Raw genomic sequence first — 24724 nt, forward strand, 5'->3', positions numbered from 1 at the left:
CTTGGCACAGAGCTCTCTGGGGTTGCTGTTCCCCAGCTGAAGAGCCAAGCCTGGGAGGTCCCAGTGAGCCACCAGTCCCTGCTGCAGCCAGGGATGCTCAGGGCCAGCCCCAGGGCACAGCGTGGCATGGCTGGGTACAAAGCTGGCCCCTGGATGCAAGCAGATGTGGGAGGAAGAGGAGGGCTTGGAAGACTCATGTATTTCAAGGGCTATCATGGCAGAGGCTGGCAGCCTGTGACAATCAGAACACGAGGAGCCAGGGGCAGGAGGGTCCCCTTGGCTCAGCTGGAGGAGGGAAAGGGGGAGGCTGTGTCAGGAGTGTGGCATGGGAGCAGCTCATCTGAACCCAAGTGCTCCCACATGTCCTTTGCCTCAGCCTCTGGCCTCCCCCCAGCTCTGCCCATGCCTTGTGTCGATACCCCAGCATCTGTGGGATGTGAAAGGTGGCACTGCAGACCCTCCCCATCTCTGAAAAGCCCCTTCCAGCATCTCCAGTGGCTTCAGAGGTGCCCAAGCAGGCAGATACATGTCCACACCAGCATCCCCCACTGCCTAGAGCCTCCCTCCCCAGGCTCCCCCCCGTCCTGAATCCCAACAGCCTCCCCCCAGTCTCTTCAGCTGCAGGCTCCATCACCAGCCCAGGATGATGACAGAGCCCAGGCACACCAGCCCAGCCATGGGATGGGGAACCCATGCAAGCTGCTGGGGGCTCCAAAGGGGCAAAGCATCATCCTACAGCACTGGAAGACTCTGATGTTGGTTACAGCACCTCACTGAGTCCTTCAATAGGCACAGCAAGGTTTGTAGGGAGAGGAATGTCTGTGGTGAGAGCACCCATTGTTTCCACTCATATTTATTATGCCAAGACCACTACAACCTCAACATGGGAAGGTACTGATGTCTGGTTGAACTGGAGACTAATACATGGTGAAGAAGCCTGAAAAGACTAGAGGTGGGTCGATGAAAGCTCTTCTCTCTTTCCTCTGCATGTCCTCAGCCAAAGCTCAGCCCCAGCAATGCTCCCCAGGAGGGGATGCAGTGCAGGCAGCTCTGAGGGATGCACACAGAGGCAGGCAGGGGAATGAATGACCTCAGTTGGTACCAGCTGAGGACAGAGGGACAGAGAGCTGGGTGTGTGGAGGATGCACCACCACAGCTCCACTCAGCCTGTCCCTGCTGGCAGGGCTGCTGAAAGCCTTGGTGGGCACAGGAGGGGAGGGGAAAGTGTCCCAGGTCGTTCCTGCTGGGTCATGCAGACTGTGCCCCAGGGCAGGTAACAGCCATGGGGCTGTGCAGCCTGTCCCTTTGTCCCTGGAGGACACAGCTCTGCCTGGCACTGACCAACCCTCCTCCTCAGGCACATCCCCCTGGGTCCTGCCCCAGGCAGCAGAGCTGGCTGTGTGGAGCTGAGGTCACCAGGGAATCAGGTCTCACAAAGGCTCCTTTGTTCTTCTGCTGCAGCCCCTGGGGCTGGTGCCTGTGCAGCAGTTGGGTGGTCTCCACAGAAGACCCCCCGACCTCCTCTTGTCACTGGGTGAGGAGAAGGGCACAGAGAGGTCCTGGCAGCAGCATGTTTTCAGGGGGTGAGGAAGAGGCAGGTTCTGGGTGCTTGGGGAGGGGGCAGAAGACCTTTGTTGAGGGGGGAAAGCAAAGCCTAACCAAGGAGTGCACACACCAACCCCTCCCAAGCTCCTTCAGCTGACAGGGACACACAAGCCCTCTCTCAGCTTTGCTCCTCACTGAACCACAGAACCACAGGGGCTGGGAGGGAGCTGCAAAGCTCAGCCAGTGCAACCCCCTGCCAGAGCAGCAGCACCTAGAGCAGGGCACACAGGGACTCATCCAGCTGGGTTGGGATGTCTGCAGAGAAGGAGCCTCCACAGCCCATCTGGGCAGCCCCTGCCAGTGCTCCCTCACCTCAACAGGGAAGAAACTCTTCCTTGTGTTGCTTTGGAACCTCTTGTGTTCCAGCTTCCACCCATTGCCCCTTGTCCCTGTGGCAGGTTTTGGCACTCCAGCCTCCTCCCGAGCAGAGCAGCGGCGCCAGGCACAGCCAGGCGTGCACACGCAGCCCCTGGCCACGCACACGCTCCGACACACAGGAGTCTGTTCACACTGGGTATGTACAGAGTCTCTGGCAGTGCTGGGGAAGGGATAGGATGGAGAAGGGGGAGGGCAAAAAGCCTCCCTCCCTTCCCCTCCCTCATGGCTTGACACACTTGCCCTTCTTCTCCCGCCGCTGCAGTTTCCGCAGGCGGCGCGTCCAGGCGTCTCTCCACTGGATCACCAGGCTGTTCTTATCAGCCATCAGTCCTGGCCTGTCTGTGGAGTTCTCACTGATGCCCATCACCAAGTATTTCTTGCTGATCTGGATCTTGGGGCACTTGCAGGACAGGTCTTTGAGGTGGATCCACAAGAAGTTGTCCCCACGCTTGACCCGCTCGTCGCGGCACTTGTAGACCGACAGGACGTTGATGGTGAACTTGGCCCAGTTGGCCACTGTCTCCATCTCCAGGATGTTCACCTGCACCACTGAGGGGAAATCAAGACAAAGGTGGGGGTGGGAGGATGCTCTTTGCCTTGCTTTGGTGATAGGGACCCTTCCTCAGCACCCCCAGCTGCCTCATCCATTGCACAACATCCCTGACCCAGGTGGGAGCTGCTTCTGCAGGGGGGTTGGGCTGGATGAGCTCTAAAGCTCCCTTCCAACCCCACCACTGTGATCTGGGGACCCCTCTCCACCCTGGGTGCTCCCCATGGCCTGGTATGTGAGTATCTCCCCACCCAGGGCCTGTCTCTTTGCCTCTGAGGCAAAGCCCAGGTGGCCCAGGCAGGGATGAGCTCCTTACCATAGTCCTTCTTGCAGTACTTCTTCATGTTGATCTTGTAGTTGCCCTTGGCTGGCTTGCAGTAGGAGTCACAGTCTGCAGAGGAAAGGCACAGGGATGAGCACCAAAGGGGCTTGCCATCCATCAGGTCCAACCCCTCCACAGGGAAAAGGGAAGGGGGCAGAGGGCACAGCAGCTAGAAGTGAGTGATGGGTGCTCCACATCCCAGCCAGCACCAACCCCCCTCCCAGAAGGCTCCTGTTGCTGGGGGTGGGGGTTCCAGCAGGTCCAGCAACCCACAGGGGTGGAAGCTCAGATCCCAGCACCAATGCTGGTGCCACATCAGCTGGGAAGTGGCTTTGGGCCAGTCAAGGAGATGGATGGATGGATGGATGGATGGATGGATGGATGGATGGATGGGAGACACACAGCTGAGAGGGTGGGGGTTGAGCTGCAGAGCATGCAGGACAACCAACCAGAACCTGCAAACCTGAGAGACATAGGCAACACAGGGCTTGGCTTCATGGGGCAGCCCCTCCAGAGACCTGCACGTGGCAGGTGTCCCAAGGATGGGGAAGGAGACATGGCCAGGGGAGGTGGATGGATGAGAGGAGGGCTCTGCTCTGCCAGATCCCTCCTGCTGCCTCAGCATCATCTGCTCAGGCTGCTCCAGAATGGCTGGGGAGGCCACCCCCAGGCTGTCCCCACCCCAGGCAGCATCCCTGCCTGCTATCCCCATCCCACCAGCATCCCTCCTTGCTGTCCCCATCCCACCAGGACCCTCCCTGCTGCCCCCAGCTCCAGGCTCCTGTCCTCAAGGAGGTTTTTTCTCCCTTGTGCATTTCTAAAGACCCCAGATTTGCATCTCAAGCAGAGGGAGGGCAGGGAATGCCTCTTTCCTTCTCCCCAAAGGCTTTGATCCCAACAATTGCCTGGAGCAGCACTGTTCTCTTTTCTTTCCCTTTGCCATCTTCCTTTGAACATCTCCATTTGTCTCTTTCTCTAAGCCCATCCTTCTTCTTTTCTCTGCCCCTCACAGGTTGTGTGTCAGCCTTGGCCCTGTGTGTCTTTGTCTGTGGCTTGCCAAAGAGATCACTTGGGGACTGAGGCACTGCTCTGGGGGAAGACAGGGAGTAACAGTGCCCTGGGCCAAGGAGAGGAGGAGAAACAAGGAAAGAAGGACCACAAACTGGCCCCTGGGCTCTGCTGCTGCTCTGTCTGGATGCAGAGGGAGTGAGCTCTGATGCCTGGTGCAGCCCCTCCATGCAGCCCCCCTGCCTGGGCTGGCAGAGCTGCCCCAGCCTGCCTGCATCCCCTGGGCAGCAGTGGGGGCTGCAGAGGGGCACAGGGTCCCTGAGGTGGGCTGCCTGCTGAGTGGCTGTCTCATCCACTGCAGCCCTGGGATGTGCTACAGCTTCATCTCAGACACTACTGCAGCCCTGGGATGTGCTACAGCTCCATCCCAGACAGTTTTACCTCTGGGATGTGCTACAGCCCCATTCCAGACACCACTGCAGACCTGGGATGTGCTACAGCCCCATTCCAGACACCACTGCAGCCCTGGGATGTGCTACAGCTCCATCTCACACACCACTGCAGCCCTGGGGTGTGCTCCAGCTCCATCCCAGACACTGCTTTATCTCTGGGATGTGCTACAGCCCCATCCTGGACACAACTGCATTGCTCCTGCCCTGTGCCACAGCATCCCAGAGAGCTCTCAGCCTCAGCCTCTTCTCTCCCCAGGAGCCTCCACAGACACTGAGCAGCAGCTGCTGCAGGCAGGTGCCACTGGAGCATCAGCACTTCCAGGTACCTGAAGGTGGGTGTCAGACACTTTGTTCTGTGGTGCCCAGGGACAAGACAAGGGGTGATGGACATCAGCTGGGACACAAACAGTTCCCCTGGCACAGGAGGAGAAGCTGGTTTGGTGCTGAGGGGAGGGAGCCCTGGCCCAGGCTGCCCAGGGAGCCCAGGCTGCTGAGACAGAGAGATCAAAGCTGGAGCTCAAAGGCTGCAGAGGGGCAGAATGGCAGGGGGAAAGCAGGGAAGAGGGATGGGGAGGAGGGGACACGTCAGCCACAAACCAGGATGCACCCAGGGATGGGATCCCAGCAGGGAGGAGGATGGGGAGAGGGGGGGAAGGCTGCACCTGAGCACAAACAATGTCCCCCTGTTCCTGCAGCCCAGCACCTGCTGCCAGGACAGAGGGGAGGGGGAATGGGGGGAGAAGGGGCTGGGAGGGCTGTGGGGCACTGGGGGCTGCCTGGGGCTTCCCAGGGCAGAGGGAGGATGCAGAAGCACTCTGGAGGCAGGGTAAGCCATGGGCATCCTCTGCCTCTGATCCTTCTGATCCCATCTCTCAAGGAAAGGGGCAGCAGGACCCCAGCTGAGTCCCCAGCCCCTCCCAGCACAGGCTCTGGGCAGGGATGAGCTGCTTCCCATTGAAGAGATTCAAGGTGGGAGCCAGAACTCTTCAACCACCAAAGGCACAGTGAGAACCAGAGGCAGGTCAGGGCAGACCTGCTGCACTGGCACAAAGCAAACAGCCAGCTCTCCAGCCAGTGCCAGTTCTTCCCCCACAGCTGCAACTATCAGACATCACTCTGACTGTTCCTATTGATGAAGCCCTGGAGGGGGGGCACCTTGAATTAACTCTGCTCCCTGTCTCTCTCTCTTTGCAACAAAACCATCCAAATCCCCCTTTTCCCCTCCCATTTCTTCCCCTTTTCCCAAAGGCTGGTGTCCCCAGCTCCCTCTCCAGCAGCAGGCAGCCTGGGAAGGGGCTCTGGGCATCTCCCACCCCTCAGCTGAGGTGGCTGTGGGAAGGAGATGGTGAGGAGAAGGGTGCACACAGGGTCTCTGAGGAGTGTGTGGGCTCACCCAGGATGGATGGACCCCAAACAGGGCACAGGGAAGCTCCTCCTTAAACATGGGCATGGGGAGGTGGAGGTGTCCAGCCCTGCCCAGCCCAGCACTGACCCACAGCCCTCAGCACCTCAGCCCCACGCCTTTGGGATCCCTCCAGGGCTGGGCACTGCCCCAGCTCCCTGGGCAGCCTGGCACAGGGGCTCACACCCCTCTCAGGGAAACAGTTGTGCCTCAGCTCCAGCCTCAGCCTCCCCTGGGGCAGCTGCAGCCCATTGCCTCTTGTCCTGTCATTGCTGCCTGGGGAGCAGAGCCCGACCCCCAGCTCCCTGCAGCCTCCTGGCAGGGAGTGTCAGAGAGTGCTGCTGGCTGCCCTCAGCCTCCTCTTCTCCAGGCTCAGCACCCCCATTGCCTGGCTTGGCAGGGCTCAGCAGTTCTCCCTGCTGTGCTGGGGAGAGGGGAGGTGGGATGGGGGCTCTGGGCAGGGCTGGGGAGATGCATCCTCCCTGCTCAGCCCAGGACAGGGAGAACTTACCTGCAGGTGCCTCTGTGCTGGTGACCAGGGATGTGGGGTTGATGGCAGGGATCTCTGCAAGAGAAAGAGATGTGTTAAAGAAGGGGATCCCCAGCTCTGGAGGGTGACAGCTGGGCAAAAGCTCTCTCTCTGCTCATTAAGGAAGGCAATGGGCTGAGTCTGGTGTGAACATCACAGACCTGGAGGTGCCCAGCCTGAGCTCAGGGACAGGCTGAGATGCTGCAAGCCCCAAGAGCCCTAAGCTGTGGCAGTGCAGGATGTGTGCCCCAGGGATGGATGTTCCCTGTGTGTGCAGCTCATCTGAGCTCAGCCTGGCCATGGGATGGGTGCTGAGCTGAGCTGAGCCTGCTCCAGGCTGCACAACACAGGGAGCAGCGTGGACAAAGACCCTGAGGGAGGGCAGGGTGGGTGACACTCACTGATGCAGGGAGCCATCCCCTGTGCTGGGGGGTCCCTGGGGCAGAGGAGTGACACTCAGTGATGCAGGGAGCCATCCCCTTGTGCTGGGGGCTCCCTGAGGGGCACTCAGTGATGCAGGGAGCCATCCCCCTGTGCTAGGGGGTCCCTGGGGCAGAGGCATGAGGGTGACACTCGTTGATGCAGGGAGCCATCCCCCTGTGCAGGGACCCCCCTTAGGGGCACTCATTGATGCAGGGAGCCATCCCCTGTGCTAGGGGGTCCCTGAGGGGCACTCATTGATGCAGGGAGCCAACCCCTTGTGCTGGGAGGTCCCTGATGGGCACTCACTGATGCAGGGAGCCATCCCCCTGTGCTGGGGGCTCTCTGGGGCAGGGGGGTGCCACTCACTGATGCAGGGAGCCATCCCCCTGTGCAGGGACCCCCCTTAGGGGCACTCAGTGATGCAGGGAGCCATCCCCCTGTGCTGGGGGTCCCTGGGGCAGGGGCAGGGGGTGCCACTCACTGATGCAGGAAGCCATCCCCTTGTGCTGAGGGGTCCCTGATGGGCACTCACTGATGCAGGGAGGCATCCCCCTGCGCTGGGGGTCCCTGGGGCAGGGGCAGGGGTGCCACTCACTGATGCAGGGGGCCACGGGTGAGCGGCTCTGCTGGTAGCCCTTGGCGCAGCGGTTGCAGGTGAGCCCGGTGACGCCGTCCTTGCACGGGCACTGCCCCGTGGTCTGGTTGCAGGTCTTGCCAGCTGCACCAACGGGGTGGCAGTCACAGGCTGCAAGGGAAAGGAGAGGAGAGGTTACAGGAGCGATGACACAGGGCACAAAGCCCAAAGTGAGGCTTTCTGGGGAGGTGAGGAGGTGCTTGAGCCCTGCCTCCAGCACCACGGGGCAAAGCAGCCTCAGCTGTGGCACAGCCCAAACCTGAGCAGCCAGAGCCTGGCCCCACGTGTGCTGGGAGCAGCATGGGCAGGAGGGCAAGGGTAAGGGCAAAGGGCTTGGCCAAGTGTGGTGGTTTAGCCCTGGCTCGGTGTCTGATGCCCACCAAGTTGTTCTGTCAGTCCCCTTCCTGCACCAGCCAGGGGAGAGGGAAACACAGCAAAGGGCTTGTGAGCTGAGCTAAGGACAGAGAGATCACCCAGCAGCTACCATCACAGGCAAAACACACTCAGCTTGGGGAGAAATGGGTTGGTTTAGTCACAATGAGAACAGAGCAGGGTGATGAGAGACCCTCCCTGGGTCTCTCCCTCCCCACTCCCAGCAGCACAGGGGATGGGGAACAGGGGCTGTGGTCAGTCCATCACAGATGGGCTCTGCTGCTGCTGCCTCTCAGGGGGAGCCCTCCTCTCACTTCCCTCAGTGTGGGCTCCTTCCCATGGGAGACAGTCCTCTGGGAGCTTCTCCAACCTGAGCCCTTCCCACAGGCTGCAGCTCTTCACACCCTGCCCCAACGTGGGTCATCAGGGATGCTGAGGAAGAGCCCCTGAGACCCTGCAGCACCTGCAGCCACCAGCTCAGATCTAAGGGCTGGACATGAGGAGGGTCTCCTCCTGCCCTCTCTGCAGGCAGCTGCTCTGGGGACAGCCTGGCATGCATGTGGGCAGGAGGAGGGACCTCCATGGGCAGCCCCATGCCTGCTGCCAGCTTTGTGCTTGCCCCAGGGAGTGGGGCTCACCTGGGGCTATGCAAACCCTTGTTCGTGGCCAGGGTGAGACCAAGGGCACTGCAGGGACAGAGGGTGGACAGGTGGGTATCCAGGTCTGCAATTCCCCCAATACAACCCTTGGGTGAGGCAGTAAAAGGCATTTTCTCCCCTTGTCCCCCCACCTCTGAGCCTTCCAGTGCATGGAGCTGAACCAACACTGAGCTTTCACACAAACTTTGGCCTCCTGTTGGCTTTGGGATGGTCTGAAGTGGCTCTTCTCACTGCTGCCCAAGCTCATGAGCCTCACCATCCACCCTGGCTTGTGCACACGCTGGACAGAGGATGTCCCCAGCCTTTACCACAGCCTCCCCAGGACAAGCCACACCTGAGGTGGGTGTAAACTGACCCAAAGGGGCTCCCCATCACACCCCACTGAATGATGGACTCACTGAGGGCTGTTGGCATGGAGGGATGCAGGAGGGAGATGCTCACTCAGGAGAGGACCTTCCCTTCTACCTGCCCAGGGCTGGGCTGGCTACAAGCTATAGGGGAGGTTATCATGGGCTCCATCAGTGTGAGAGTTGAACATGATTCCAAAGCAAAACAAAAACACATCCCCCTCCCTTTCCCCTGCCCCTCAGCCCCCTGATGTTATCCTTTCCCTAATCTTCACCAGATGGGACTGGTGGGAGCACCACAGCACTGCTCCTCGGGCCCCATCCTGCACAGCCAGAAACCAGAGCCAGCAGCCTCTAATGGGGACCAGATGCTTCACCCTTATCAGATGCTGGCAGGGCCTGGATGTCTTCCTGACAGGGATATTTTGGGGGCTCAGCTGTGATAACAAATGGCAGCAAGCAAGGGGAGGCTTGGCTTGATGTAGGGCTGCTGGGAATGTGGGGCTGTGTTGAGCCACCCCAGGTCTGTCTCCTGCCAGGGCTCTCCTCAGCCATCAGCGTGGATCTGCTTTAGCAGGGGGTTGGGTTGGATAAGGACCTTTCCAACCCCACTCTGCTGGGATTGTGGGGTCACAGAATCCCAGAACCACAAGGGCTGGGAGGGAGCTGCAAAGCTCAGCCAGTGCAACCCCCCTGCCAGAGCAGCAGCACCTAGAGCAGGGCACACAGGGACTCATCCAGCTGGGTTGGGATGTCTGCAGAGAAGGAGCCTCCACAGCCCATCTGGGCAGCCCCTGCCAGGGCTCCCTCACCTCAACAGGGAACAACTTTGTCCTTGTGTTGCTTTGGAACCTCTTGTGTTGCAGCTTGTTGCCCCTTGTCCTGTCATTGTCCATCCCTGAGCACAGCCTGGCTCCAGCCTCCTCACACCCACCCTTGATGGATCTGGAACATGACTGAGCTCACCCCTCAGGCTCCAGGCTCTCCCTCTTTGAGGGACCCCAAAGGTCCTGAGATCAGGGTTTGGTTTAGCTCCAGACTGTGAGAAGCAAAGCTGATGGGGACAGTCCAGTGCCTGGGCAGCCTCAGCTGTGTCAGGAGAAGGATGAGGGGCTCCCTGCCCTCCCTGTGCTCCAGGATGCTTCCACTGCATCAGCTGCAGCTTGACAGTCTCCCTGTGCCTCCTCCACAGGATCCTGCAGCACTGGGAGGACACAGGAGCCTGTGATGAGCTGGCAGGTTCCCCTCCTATAAACCACCCACTGCTCTGGCTCCTTTCTGCAAGCACAGCTTGGGCTGCCTGTCAGTGAGGCTGTGTGTGAAGCACCAGAGGAGCAGCCCAGAGCCACCAGCATCACCCTGGCTCTGCCCTCAACTGCTGCTTGGGCTGGTCCAAGGGCCACAGTGCCCTGTCCCCCCAGAGCAGCTGGGCACAAGCCCCAGAGAGCACAAGCCCCAGCTCCTCAGAGAGCCAGAACCACGCAGGGAGAGCTCAGAGCTCCCTGCAGCCATCATTCCTGCTCTGCACATGCAGTGACAGACAATCCCTGCCCTGACAGATTTCCAGCCAAAGGCAGGCTTCCAGTAAAGATTTATTCAGCCTCTGAAGGCTGTGGATGAGCTCTTGGGCCCCAGGGGTGTGTTCCTGGTGGCAGCTCTTAAGGATGGACATAAATCTCAGCACACAGCCAGGATCCAGCCATCTAATCCAAGCACATCTCCCCTCTGCAGGGGAAGGTGGCTTTCAAGGTCTCTTGCTGCTCTCCCTGGGTGAGCAATTGAGGCAGTTTTACCCCTCAGGTGTCTCTGGGAGATGAGCTTGGTCTCTGCCAGACCCTCTGGCCCCTGGCTCTGGAGGGATGAGCATCCCAGTGCTCTCCCACAGCTGCATCCCACCACTCCAGCAGCAGCATCTCCATCCCTCCTCATCCCACCATGACACATGGAGGGGGGATTCACCAGGGACTCACCCATCCTGGCCCTGGGGCACACAGGAGCCAGGGGGCACAGCCCAGCCCCGTGCCCACTGCCCACACACCCAGCTGCCACTCACCAGGATCTGGCCCACACAGTGCTTCAGTGGAGGATTAAGTCACCAGCTTGGGGCTTAACTCATTCCTTTTCTTGCCAGAAAGCATGTCCTGCACCTAATACTGGGGGTATTCTCATGTCTGAAGGCTCAGCTGCCACTGCTTCACCACTTCCCATTGGAGAAGGCTGATGGTTTGCAGCTTTGTTTCAATCACAGGGAGTAATGCACAGCCACTCATTATCTGACTTTGCAATTACTACCACTGAGTTAATCCTGGAGCTTGTATGGGAGGCTGCAGCTCCAGGGCTGTGTCAGTGCTGGGCCCCTCACTCACTGCCACAGGGACACTGAGGGGCTGGGGAAGGGGCTGGAGCACAAGGGGCTGGGGAGGGGCTGAGGGAATGGGGGTGCTGAGCCTGGAGAAGAGGAGGCTGAGGGCAGCCAGCAGCACTCTCTGACACTCCCTGCCAGGAGGCTGCAGGGAGCTGGGGGTCAGGCTCTGCTCCCCAGGCAGCAATGACAGGACAAGAGGCAATGGGCTGCAGCTGCCCCAGGGGAGGCTGAGGCTGGAGCTGAGGCACAACTGTTTCCCTGAGAGGGGTGTGAGCCCCTGTGCCAGGCTGCCCAGGGAGCTGGGGCAGTGCCCAGCCCTGGAGGGACCCCAAAGGCGTGGAGCTGAGGTGCTGAGGGCTGTGAGTCAGTGCTGGGCTGGGCAGGGTGAGGGCAGGGCTGGGACTGCACCAGCTCCAAGGGCTTTGCCAACCCAAAGGACTCTGTGATATTTCATGCATTGGGGTTTGTTTAAAACAACACATTAGTTCCTGGCCTCTGGGACAGGATTTTTCCTCCTGAAGCTGAAATGAGCTTTGCTCCCAGTGCCTTTGCTGGGATGCTCAGCTTCTGCCCTGCACCACCTTTGTCCCAAGCCCCAGCCCTGAGCTCAGAGCAGCTTGCTCCATGCCTGCTCTTTGCTGCCATGAGCCCTGCTTTTCCTTCCCTTTCTTTTTCCTCTTGTGGGACTGCAGATACCTGAGCTGTAGGGACAGGCAAAACCAAGCTCAAAGAGTCTTGTCCCTTCTCTTTGTGTGTTTCCCTCTCTCTGGCAGCACCATGGGCCAAGGAGGCTCCTGGGCAATGCTCCTGCTCCATGGGGCTCCCAATCTCAAGGGATCCACCACTGGGTAAGTACCAGAATGGGGTGGAAGCCCTCTCAGCTTTACTGCAGGAGGAGCAGCCAAAGGAGCAGAAGCATCAGGGGGTTTATTATGAGCTTGGTTCCCTGAGGCAGAGCCAGGGATTGGCTCACAAGAGCCACAGCACAACATATGCACCGTGGCAGGGGACAGCCCTTGTGCACATGTTCATCTGGCTGGGCTGAACCTTTGCAGAGCTTCCAAACCACGGGCAAACCCTGCCAGCCCTCCAGAAGGGCTGGCACAGACCTGCCCTGGCTTGGCACTGGGACAAGCAGGGGAGGGACAGAGGGAGGTTTGTCTGTGAGGGAGAAATCTGCTGTAGCACCAGCTCCTCTGCTCTGCCACAGCCTGAGCATCGCTCACTGCTGCTTCTCCTGCACAGCACATCAGCCCTGGCTGCATCTTCCCACCAGCTCTAGATGCCACCCAAGGTGCTGTGCCACCCAGGGTGCTGTGCCAGGATGCTGTGCCACCCAGGATGCTGTGCCACCCAGGGTGCTGTGCCAGGATGCTGTACCAGGATGCTGTGCCACCCAGGATGCTGTGCCACCCAGGATACTGTGCCAGGGTGCTGTGCCAGGATGCTGTACCAGGATGCTGTGCCACCCAGAATGCTGTGTCAGGATACTGTGCCACCCAGGATGCTAAGTGCTCAAAGTGATGTCCCTTGGGCTGTCAGAGGGCAGCTGGAATGTTTCCAAGTGTGTCTGTGATGCCAATGTCAGCATCACACACAGGCTCCTTCTCCAGCACCTGCCCAGCATCTCTGCAAACACCAACTGCTGAGACCATACTGAGCTCACACCAGGACCCTGCTGGGATGGATGAGGCTCCTGGGACCCTGCTGGCTCCCTGCCCATCACCCCCTTGCCCCTCAAGTAGATGCTGTGCTCAAAATGATGTCCCTTGGGCTGTCAGAGGGCAGTTTGGGGTGTCTATAGCCCCAGCCAATGTCAGCATCACACATGGGCTTCAGGCACACACATCCCCCAGCACCTGCCCAGCATCTCTGCAAACACCAATTGCTGAGACTGTAACTACAGCCATACCAGCACCCTCCTGGGAGAGATGAGGCTCCTGGGACCCTGCTGGCTCCCTGCCCATCATCCCCCATGCCCCTTGAGGAGATGCTGTGCTCAAAGTGATGTCCCTTGTGGTGCCAACTGTGACCAGATCCAACGGAGGCTACCGGGAGGGACGAGCAAAGCGACCAAGAGAGACGACAACACCCATGGTGGCCACATGAAGATGCCCCAGCTCACCTTTGCAGGCCTTTCTGTCAGTGATGGCCTTGCTGAGGTCCCTGTAGAAGCCCTCCTTGCAGTAGTGGCAGTGCCTGCCCGCTGTGTTGTGCCGGCAGTTGAGGCACACGCCGCCGCTCTTCCTGCCCGACAGCTTGTACAGCTCCATGTTGAAGCGGCAGCGCCGGGCGTGCAGGTTGCAGTTACAGGCTGTGAAGGGAAAGGGAGGAAGGTGAGGCATGGAGCTGGGGACTGGGGAAGCTCCCCTGGTGGGTTGGAGTCGCCCCAGTGGCCTGGGTTGCTGTGGGGGGCTGGGGGAGTGATGGGCAGGGCTGGGCACAATGTGCCATCCAAGATGTGCTGCATCCGCTGCCCCGTGGGGCTGGTGCTGGGGGTCAGGCTGATGGAGAAAGGGTATGATGGGCTGAGAGCAATGGAGTGTGGGGTGCAGGAGTGCAGCCAGGGCTCTGGAACTGTCTGCTGGGCACTTGCAGCCCTGCTGTCACCTTTCCCAGAGACAGGGCATACTCAGCCTTTGGCAGGACCAAGCCTTGGTGCTGGGGAGTGTGAGAGCACAGCTCCAAATCCTTCCACTGATACCCACATGCACACAGAGCAGCTCACAGTCGACTCAGGAGTGCACCACACACACATGTGCACACACAGACATGGGCACATGAGCATGCCAGCACACATCACAGCATCACAGAGTCATTTGGGGTGGAAAAGCCCCTGAAGCTGCTGCAGTCCCAGCCCTGCCCTCACCCTGCCCAGCCCAGCACTGACCCACAGCCCTCAGCACCTCAGCCCCACGCCTTTGGGATCCCTCCAGGGCTGGGCACTCCCCCAGCTCCCTGGGCAGCCTGGCACAGGGGCTGACACCCCTCTCAGGGAAACAGTTGTGCCTCAGCTCCAGCCTCAGCCTCCCCTGGGGCAGCTGCAGCCCATTGCCTCTTGTCCTGTCATTGCTGCCTGGGGAGCAGAGCCTGACCCCCAGCTCCCTGCAGCCTCCTGGCAGGGAGTGTCAGAGAGTGCTGCTGGCTGCCCTCAGCCTCCTCTTCTCCAGGCTCAGCACCCCCATTCCCTCAGCCCCTCCCCAGCCCCTTGTGCTCCAGCCCCTTCCCCAGATAATGGGAACAAGATTTCCTTGGGCAAAACATGGCCCCCTCCTCCCCCTGCTGATAAATCCAGGTTGGGTGAGAGTTTTTCCAGGCATACTGTGAAATTCATTAACGTGTCAGCCCAGATTTAACTGCTTAGGCCTGGCTTAGCCAGCCTGGGAAGTTGCCTCCCCTTCAAGCCCCAGCTTCAGCCCACACAGATCAAACACTCCCTTCACCCTTCTCATCTCTCCAGCCTCTGAGATGATGGGGGAAGAAAGCTGGAGAGAACCACAGCACTAAACCAAACCTACACAAGAGCCTTTTCAGAGGTTTAATCTGGTGAAGGAGAGGTTGGTGCCGGGCTCTGTGCTCAAATCTCACCCCCATCACCCCCCTGGAGCTCCCCATGAGATTAGCTTAAGAATCACATGGCAGGCAGCACTGGAACACTCCAGCATGGCAGGAGCTGCCTCTGAGGCTTGTGTCCTTCAGGCTCTTTTTTAGTCCCTGGTGCTGGTGCAGAAACAGGGGCTTTTGAGGCAAATTCTGACACAGGGCTCAGAGCTGGGTGGGAAAGCAGCAAATACAGCCCAGGGGCCCAGGCAGCTGGGGATGCTGCTGCTCAGCCAAGGCTCTGCCAGGGCCAGGAGAGATGTGCTGAGCTGCCCTGAGATCCAGGTTGCTCCTGCAGTCACCAGATGATGGGACAAGGACAAGCCAGGTTGGTTTGTGCTGCTCAGCTCAGGGGAAACATGTGGGGGAACAGAGGGGCCTCGTTATTCCTTTGTCTCACTGAAAGGCAGCTGGGTCACCCCAAAAGGCAGCTTTTAGTGTCCTGCTGGGAATGCACAGACTAGGGGTGATGGACATCAGCTGGGACACAAATAGTTCCACTGGAATAGGAGGAGAATCTGGTTTGGTGCTGAGGGGAGGGAGCCCTGGCCCAGGCTGCACAGGGAGGGTGTGGAGGCTCCTTCTCAGGAGGTTTCCAACCCCACCTGGACACATTCCTGTGCCCCCTGAGCCAGGGGAACCTGCTTTAGCATGGGCTGGGGCAGCTCTGGAAGTCTCTTCCAACCCCCCCATGCTGGGATTCTATACTCAGGGCCACCCCTGTGAGCCCTTGGCACCCTCAGGGGCAGGGAAGGAGACAGCAGCCCAGAGGGGAGGTGATGGGCAGCGGAGGAGAAAGGTCAGGTAAATGATTCTCCACCCTCAGCACAGGTCCCTCTGTCTCCAGTTTAATTGGTGAGAGAGTAACTGGCTGAGGACCTCTTAGGGGCAACCCCATCCCCAGCCCTCCCCATGGCACGTCCCCATCATCCCCCTCCCGTGGGAACGTGCTGCACATCCTCCCAGGAGCTGCTTTGGTGGGAGAAACCTCCTTTTGCTACCCTGTATGATCCCTCCTGCCTGCTCTGTGCCAGGCTGTGTGTCAGCAAAGGAGCTGAGGCGGGACTGCAGCACAACCCTGGAGGCTTGACCCAGGGATGGGGCTGGAGATGGTCACGCGGGGGGGTGGGTGGCTGGTCCCTGCCCGGGGACAGGGGCACAGCAGCACGTGTGATGTGATGTGATGTAACCAGACCATCCCATCCCTCCCCAGCACAGGCAGCCGGTGCTAATGGGGACAGCCGGGTCCGCCCCTCTTACCCAGCTAAACACCCGCCCCGTTCCCCAGCGCCGGCTCGTTTGCAAGCTCTGCCTGTCTCCCGTTAATCACTAATTAAAGGCCTGAATGTTCCCTGCTGTTTGGGGTATTAATAAGACTTTAATTGCACAGTTTGGGGCTAATTATGTGGTAGCTCGCTTCCGCCCTCTTACAGTATGCCCAATTAACCAATCATATGATCAATTAAACAATCACAAGATCTAATCATTTGCAATAATACACTAATTAAACGTCGACACCTTGCAGTGGAGCAACCTTCTGTCTCCCTTTTCACGGTGTCTGAGGCCCTGGGCCCCCCCAAAAACCCTCCCTCTCCTCTGGGATGCTGCGGATGGAGGAGCCCGAGGGGGGGCTTTGGGGCAGGGACCCCCGGCACGGGATGGGCTGCGGGGCACAGACGCTGCAAGGAGGGGCTCGCCGCCCTTACAGACTTCCCTGGGAACGATTAGCGAAGGCAGCCGGCTCAGCGAAACCTTAGAGCGGCCGCCGCTGCTGCCAACCCGCAGAGGCTTCGAACTCCGCCCGTGCTTGAGCTGGAGAAGAGCCCGGCCGGGGCTGCGCCTCCGCCCCGGGGCCGCGAACCGAGCGCCCCGGCCCTGCCCATCCGCACCGCAGAGGTGTCCGCACACCCAGCCCGGGCTCGCCCCTCTCCCACCCACGAGCTGAAGAAGCGGAGAACACAGCTCCGGGCGGCTGCGAGCCCAGAACAGGGGTGGAAGGACAAGGCTGAGCCGCCCCAGCGCCGTGCCGGGAGGAGCAGGACTCGGGATGCTCAGAGGAGCCCCCGCGGTGGCTGGTCCCCAGCGCTCCCCGAGCCCCAGATCTGCCGGGATGCTGAGCCCCGCGGGGAGTAAAGCCCGGGCACGGGGATGCTGCCGGCTGGCCCACCCCCACAAAGCCATCACCGACCCCAAACTGCTGCTCTCTGCTCTCCCCGGGGAAGGATCGTGGCTGCGAGGGAAGGGGCCACAGATGCGACCATCAGCAGGGCAGCAGCAGCACGGCTCCTGCTCCAGGGAGTGAAACAGCTCAGGGCAGCTCGCTGCAGGGTCACTGGCAGGTTATTTTTTGCATGGGAAGTGCTGAGAGTCGGGAAAGAAAACAACCAAGGTGCTGAGGGGATGGAACATGTGTTTGAGGAGGAAAGGCTGCAGCCCTGGGGCTGTTCAGCCTGGAGAAGAGAAGCCTGAGCTCAGGGGCACCTCAGCAGTGCTGCTCAGTCCCTAAAGGGTGGGTGTCAGCAGGATGGGGGACACTGCTCTGTGGTGCCCAGGGACAGGACAAGGGGTGATGGACATCAGCTGGTACACAAACAGTTCCCCTGGCACAGGAGGAGAAGCTCCTTTGGTGCTGAGGGGAGGGAGCCCTGGCCCAGGCTGCCCAGGGAGGGTGTGGAGGCTCCTGCTCAGGAGGTTTCCAACCCCAGCTGGACACGTTCCTGTGCCCCCTGAGCCAGGGGAAGCTGCTGGAGCATCTCTGCAGGACCCTTCCCACCCCCACCATGACTTACAGGAAGGAGCAGAGGCCATGGGAAGCCCATGAGATCCTCTAACACCCACCAGCACTCCGGGGCTCGGTGTTTTCAGGCACCAGCATCCCCAACGTGCTGCCCCAACCCGCAGTGCAGGGAGCAGGACTCTTCCCAGGAGCTCAGCCCCTGCCCTGCGGCATCAAAGCGAGCCCCGGGGCTTTATCCCCGTGCTCCGGGAGCGCTCCCGCCGCGGTGGCCACAAAGGGAACAAGGGCTCCCGCATCAGCAGCGACTGCAGCCGTTATTTCCAGCCGCTGCCTCGTGTTAATCCCCCTGCCCTGTTCCCCTGGCCGGGTGTTTTAGGGACAGGCACTGTGCCGGCAGCCGCAGGGGCAGGAGGAGGAGGAGGAGGAGGAGGAGGAGGAGGAGGAGGAGGAGGAGGGAGGCGGCAAGAATAAAGCTGATGCATCGCAGGGAGGGGTGCTGAGGATTTCGGCATCCTGCTCCCATCAGCTGGGGATTATCCTTCACTGAGCCCGACCCGGGCTAAAAGCTGCGGGGAGGACACACGGAGGGGGGATGTTTGTCCCCCTCCTGCCCTTCCCTTTCCCCTGTTTTGGCCAGGGCACAGAGCAGGGTTTGCAGAGCAGCCCAGTATTGGCAGGGCAAAGTCCTCGTGGGACATGCAACCCCTTGGGGGTGTCAGGAGAGGTCTCAGTGTCTGTGGCCCACGGGCACTGCTCTCTCACTGCAGCATGCAGCTGGTACTGTGTCCTCTTGCCAAGGCAGCAATGTGGCAAAGCCACAGTCACCATCCCTGAAAGTGCTTGCCCAAGGCAACACAGACCCCTGTAACACCACAGCAGGGGCTGCTCCTGCAGATGCCGTGGCAGCCACAGTGATGCTCAGACCTCACTGGGCTGGTTCACCTTCTGCTTTGTGTCCTCACCTCCAGCTGTGGGGGTGGATGAAGGAGATGAAGAGGAGGCTGAGGGCAGCCAGCAGCACTCTCTGACACTCCCTGCCAGGAGGCTGCAGGGAGCTGGGGGTCGGGCTCTGCTCCCCAGGCAGCAATGACAGGACAAGAGGCAATGGGCTGCAGCTGCCCCAGGGGAGGCTGAGGCTGGAGCTGAGGCACAACTGTTTCCCTGAGAGGGGTGTCAGCCCCTGTGCCAGGCTGCCCAGGGAGCTGGGGGAGTGCCCAGCCCTGGAGGGATCCCAAAGGCGTGGGGCTGAGGTGCTGAGGGCTGTGGGTCAGTGCTGGGCTGGGCAGGGTGAGGGCAGGGCTGGGACTGCAGCAGCTTCAGGGGCTTTAACAACCCAAATGATTCTGTGATTCCCTGTCCCCACACTGTGACATGGGGCAGGACATCAGCCTGTCCCCATGCTGGGAGCAGGCAGAGCCCCCCCTGCCCTGGAGGGACACAGACCCCCGTGCAGGGCTCTGGGGAACACAGAGCCAGGAGCTGACATCCCAACACCACTTCAAGCTCCAGCAGCCCCCTGGCTCCATCCAGATCCACTTTTGGGTTGTTGCAGCCTCCCAGCCCTGCACTCAGCTGGCACTGGGCTGCCAAACTCCTGCATCCACCCACCCTCCTCCTCCTCAGCCCTCTCCAGCCACCACGAGTCAGCATCACCCACGTCCAGCCTCGGGACAGTCCCGAAGCCCCTTGGCCCCGGGGCTGAGCAAAGGGAACTTCCCGGGCGGCCTCTCCTTTTAATTGGTGCTAATTGCTGCGTCTGTTCCTGCTGGCTGGGGAGATGTCATTGTTGAAAGGCACAGAGGGGAAGGCTGGGGGAGCTAATCCAGCTTTGAGCCACTAAGCCCCTTCGAAGGCGGGTGATGGAGGAGCTCTTTCAGATCCCTTCAGAGAGGCCACAAAGCCCGATGGGGGAAAGGGAGAGGAGAGAATCAACAGGGGAAACCCCTTTCACACACAGCTCAGGGAAAGCTCTTTGTGCATGGGGCTTGTCAGGAGGGGAGATGGAAGGGCTCTGCTGTGCCCCTGATGCCTCTGCTCTCCTGCCTTGATCTTGGCAGCCCCATGTGCCAAAGGGGTGATGTGGCTGGGGACAGGGATGCTCAGGAGCATGGCCCTGCAGAGCAGTACCCTCACCCCTCACCCTGCCAGGGATGAGATGGACAGGTCTGCAGAGGCTCCCCAAATAAGCATCCTCTGGTTTAACCCCTTTTGTGCTGGCAGAGCTGCCTCTGCTGCCATCACACTGCTGTTTCCAACCCAAATGGTTGTGTGATCCTCTGATTCCCTGTCCCCACACTGTGACATGGGGCAGGACATCAGCCTGTCCCCATGCTGGGAGCAGGCAGAGCCCCCCCTGTCCTGGAGGGACACAGACCCCCATGCAGGGCACTGGGGAACACAGAGCCAGGTGCTGACATCCCAACACCACTTCAAGCTCCACCAGCCCCCTGGCTCCATCCAGACCCACTTTTGGGGTGCTGCAGCCCCCTGACCCTGCAGTCAGCTGGCACTGGGCTTTCCCTGCAGTGAGGCAGCCACAGTGTGATCTGCCACAGCTGCCAGGTTGGGGTCTTTCTTCTGTCCCAGGGGGTTTCCAGGGGTTCAGCCACCAGCCAGAGCCCTCCCTTGCCTGATCTCTCTGAGCTGCAGGGCTCAGCCTGCAGCAGCTGTGGGTGCAGGGTACAAGGCTGAGAGGTCTCTTCCTGAGCTTTTGCTCCAAAACTCATCTTTCTGAGGCAAGTGGGAAATCACAAGGGCTGACACATTCCCACAGGCCACGAGGTGCTTTCAAGCATCAGCTCCAACACTTGCTTTCAGCTCCGTGCCTTTTTAGTCCCTTCTTAGATGAAACCTGCTGTAACATATATATACACACATTGGAGCTGACAGCTGGGATCTCAACAAGACATCGATCACAAATCCTAACAAGTCCCCCTGACCTCTGGCACATCCACTGAGCCTTCCAGAGCCTGATTAATGGTACAGCTTTCCCTCGTCTCCATCCTCCCGCCACCCCCTGGGCCTGGGCTCTGGTCCAGGAGGAGAGAGAGACTTGTTCCTCCCTCCCCCAGACCTTCACAGAGCTCTGGCATCCCCCAAGCCCAGCTCAAATCAGGACAAAAAGCAAAGAGCTCCACCAAAACCCCACACAGATCCATGAGTGGGACAGCTGAGAGATGTCTCTCTCATGTTTTGCAAGTGTTTCACTTTGATCACAAGAGTTTGAACTCGTGCAAACCTTGGCAGGGACAGAGGTGCTAAAATCCCCATGCAGAGAACACCCCCCAACTGACTGGGAAGGATAAGATGTGGGATTGGGGTATTTCAAGTGTTTCCTTCATCTCTGCCAGGTTTTGTTGCCTGCTCCCTGCCCCAGAGCCCATCTCACAGGGCACTGCCACCATCCTCCCTCCCAGCACGGGGACACTGGGTTTGCTGCCCAAGGAGAACCCTCCCAGCTGAGCATCCTGCACTGAGGTTTGCTGACCAGCTGGGAGACACTGGTGATTTTCCAGAGGGTTTTGGTGCTTTCATAGAATCATTGTGGTTGTTAAAGCCCCGGGAGCTGCTGCAGTCCCAGCCCTGCCCTCACCCTGCCCAGCCCAGCACTGACCCACAGCCCTCAGCACCTCAGCCCCATGCCTTTGGGATCCCTCCAGGGCTGGGCACTCCCCCAGCTCCCTGGGCAGCCTGGCACAGGGGCTGACACCCCTCTCAGGGAAACAGTTGTGCCTCAGCTCCAGCCTCAGCCTCCCCTGGGGCAGCTGCAGCCCATTGCCTCTTGTGCTCACAGCCAAACCACTGCAGCTCCTGGAAGGCACCAGCAGCAGAGATAGGGCAATAAGCTTGAGCCTTTCCCAGCCCTCCAGCAAGGGGGATGCTCCCCAGCACCTCTGGATGAGCACACCCCATCCCATCACCTCAGCACCCACAGAATCACTGGCCCAGGCTGCCCAGGGAGGCTGTGGAGTCTCCTTCCTTTGGAGCTCTTCAAATCCCACCTGGACACGTTCCTGTGTGACCTGACCTAGGTGAGACCTGCTTCTGCAGGGGGGCTGGACTGGATGAGCTCTAAAGGTCCCTTCCAACCCCTGCCAGAGTCTATGATTAAGGTTGGAAAAGACCTTTAAGCTCATCCAGTCCAACCCCTCCCCTCACCCTGCCAAGCCCATCACTAACCCCTATCCCCCAGCACCCCTGCATCCTTTCCATACCTCCAGGGACTCCAGCACCTCCCCATCACCTCCTCCCCCCAACCCCCCACTCTGTGAGGTTTTCAGCCCCCAGTCCATCAAACTCCACTTACCCAGGCACTCGTTGGCCTCACGGGCAGTGGCCCTCTGCCAGGGCCGGTCGTAGTGGAAGGGTTTGCAGCGGTCACACTCGGGCCCTTCCGTGTTGTGCTTGCAGTCACACACCAGCTTCTGCTCCTTGTCCTTCACGCAGCGGGCAGCGTGCCCGTTGCATTTGCAGCGCCCGCCGACCTGCAGCTCCCCTACAGAGTAATAGTAAGGGCTGGAGCCCGTGCCCCCTTCATCCTCCGCGGCCTCACGGCCTCCCAAGTCCCGGTAGAGGTGAGGGCGGCTGAAGACCACGCGGATATCGGTGGCCGTCACCCAATCCTGCAGCACGGGGCTGCCGTCAAAGTCCTGAGCCGACGGCCGCCCGTCCAAGGTGCTGAAAGCGATGAGCCCGCCGGTGAGCGGGTACAGCTCGGTGAGCCCGTCGGTGCACAGAGCCTCCTGCTCGTTCTGCTTGGTGACCGTGGCTTTGCTGGGTTTGCCGTAGATCTTCCTGCACTGGGAGGAATAATACTGGTAGGGCACCCAGGTCTTGCCGTAGTCCATGGACTTGAGGATGGCCGTGGACTCGGGTCTGGGCGAGCAGAACTGGAGGCTCACATAAACCACCTCGAACTTCTTCCCGAGGGACAGCGTGAGGGTGACGTTGTGTGGGGAGTGGTGGAAGGTCTCGGAGCGCCAGCACGTCATGTTGGAGGCGGTGTTGAGGTCGGTGAGGTAGGCGGGAGGGTGCGCACGGCGCGGGTCCGAGGCGTCGCAGTGCCGCGACGGCGGCTTCCCGCAGGTGCTGGACGCCTGCACGGCCTTGCCGAACGCGGCGTTGACGAACTCGGGGATGCAGCGGCGGGGAGCGCCGTTGTCGTCGTAGCAAGGGTCTGGCGGGGTCTGCTGAGCCACGAAGGGGTTCACTGCCTGCGAGAGGCACAGCACGGCTGCGGCCAGGAGTAGGCGCAGGAGCTGCGGCACCTCCATCCTCCCGGGGAGAGGGAAACGGCTCCTCCCTGGGGTGAGAGCAAAGGGAGAGAATGGCGGCTGCGCTGCAGGGAGGATGGCAAGGGATGGGCATCACCCCCCACGGCTGGCAAGGGATGGGCATCACCCCCTACGGCTGGCAAGGGATGGGCATCACCCCCCAAGGTTGGCAAGGGATGGGCATCACCCCTCAAGGCTGGCAAGGGATGGGCATCACCCCCTACGGCTGGCAAGGGATGGGCATCATCCCTCAAGGCTGGCAAGGGATGGGCATCACCCCCCAAGGTTGGCAAGGGATAGGGATCACCCCTCAAGGTTGGCAAGGGATGGAGCATCACCCCTCAAGGCTGGCAAGGGATGGGGCATCACCCCCCAAGGCTGGCAAGGGATAGGGATCACCCCTCAAGGCTGGCAAGGGATGGGGATCACCCCCCAAGGCTGGCAAGGGATAGGGATCACCTCCCATGGCTGGCAAGGGATGGGCATCACCTCTCAAGGCTGGCAAGGGATGGGCATCCTCCCCCAAGGCTGGCAAGGGATGGGCATCACCCCCCACGGCTGGCAAGGGATGGGCATCACCCCCTACGGCTGGCAAGGGATGGGCATCATCCCTCAAGGCTGGCAAGGGATGGGCATCACCCCCTACGGCTGGCAAGGGATGGGCATCATCCCTCAAGGCTGGCAAGGGATGGGCATCACCCCCCAAGGTTGGCAAGGGATAGGGATCACCCCTCAAGGTTGGCAAGGGATGGAGCATCACCCCTCAAGGCTGGCAAGGGATGGGGCATCACCCCCCAAGGCTGGCAAGGGATAGGGATCACCCCTCAAGGCTGGCAAGGGATGGGGATCTCCTCCATGGCTGGTAAGGGATGGGGCATCACCCCTCAAGGCTGGCAAGGGATGTAGCATCACCCCCATGACTGGTAAGGGATGGAGATCACCCCCATGGATGACAAGGAATGGGGATCATCCCCCAAGGCTTGCAAGAGCTGGGGATCACCCCATGGCTGGCAAGGGATGGTGATCACCTCCACAGCTGGCAAGGGATGGGCATCACCCCTCAAGGCTGGCAAGGGATGGGGATCTCCTCCGTGGCTGGTAAGGGATAGGCATCACCCCTCAAGGCTGGCAAGGGATGGGGATCACCCCTCAAGGCTGGCAAGGGATGGGGGTTAACTCCCATGGCTGGCAAGGGATGGTGATCACTCCCACAGCTGGCAAGGAATAGGCATGACCCTTCAAGGCTGGCAAGGGATGGAGATCTCCTCCATGGCTCGCAAGGGATGGGCATCACTCCCCAAGGCTGGCAAGGGATGGGGATCTCCATGGCTGGCAAGAGATGGGCATCACCCTCCAAGGCTGGCAAGGGATAGGGATCACCCCTCAAGGCTGGCAAGGGATGAGGATCTCCTCCATGGCTGGTAAGGGATGGGGATCATCCCCCAAGGCTTGCAAGAGCTGGGGATCACCCCCCAAGGCTGGGAAGGGATAGGGATCACCTCCATGGCTGGCTCTCAACCTGTTCCCACCTTCCCACCCCACACCTACTGCTGCAGCATCCTGGGAGCAGGGCAAGCAGAGCAATTGCTTTGTGCTGCTTTATCCACACCAACCCATCCCCACCCCATGAGCAGGAGTGAAACACCACAGGAAACTCCTCAGCATCTTCTCCCCAGTCAGGAATGACAGGACAAGAGGCAATGGAGCTGCCCCAGGGGAGGCTGAGGCTGGAGCTGAGGCACAACTGTTTCCCTGAGAGGGGTGTCAGCCCCTGTGCCAGGCTGCCCAGGGAGCTGGGGCAGTGCCCAGCCCTGGAGGGATCCCAGAGGCGTGGGGCTGAGGTGCTGAGGGCTGTGGGTCAGTGCTGGGCTGGGCAGGGTGAGGGCAGGGCTGGGACTGCAGCAGCTCCAAGGGCTTTAACAACCCAAAGGATTCTGTGGGTCTGTGAAATGGCAAAAGGGGCTGAGCTGTGGGAGGAGGAGATTGCAATCAGAGTCCTGCCTAAACTGTCTCAAAGGTGACAGGACTGTTGAGGCCTGCCAGCATCCCTGGCTGTCAGGCACAGCTC

General features: G+C 60.4%; 1 protein-coding gene across 1 annotated transcript in view; it reads right to left on the reverse strand.

The window, feature by feature from the left end:
• Window positions 1-889: 889 nt before the first annotated feature.
• Window positions 890-24724, reverse strand: part of NTN3 (netrin 3) — a 33703-nt gene continuing 9868 nt past the window's right edge. The window contains exons 2-7 of the mRNA XM_061993268.1: window positions 21690-22685; window positions 13172-13360; window positions 7265-7414; window positions 6229-6282; window positions 2850-2924; window positions 890-2532 (exon numbers count right to left, since the gene is read on the reverse strand). Coding sequence (XP_061849252.1) covers window positions 2204-2532; window positions 2850-2924; window positions 6229-6282; window positions 7265-7414; window positions 13172-13360; window positions 21690-22656 — 1764 coding nt within the window. The 5' untranslated portion in view covers window positions 22657-22685 and the 3' untranslated portion in view covers window positions 890-2203. The remainder of the gene's footprint in view (window positions 2533-2849; window positions 2925-6228; window positions 6283-7264; window positions 7415-13171; window positions 13361-21689; window positions 22686-24724) is intronic.

The sequence above is a fragment of the Colius striatus genome, chromosome 3, assembly GCF_028858725.1.
Source record: "Colius striatus isolate bColStr4 chromosome 3, bColStr4.1.hap1, whole genome shotgun sequence".
In the NCBI taxonomy this organism is placed as follows: Eukaryota; Metazoa; Chordata; class Aves; order Coliiformes; family Coliidae; genus Colius; species Colius striatus.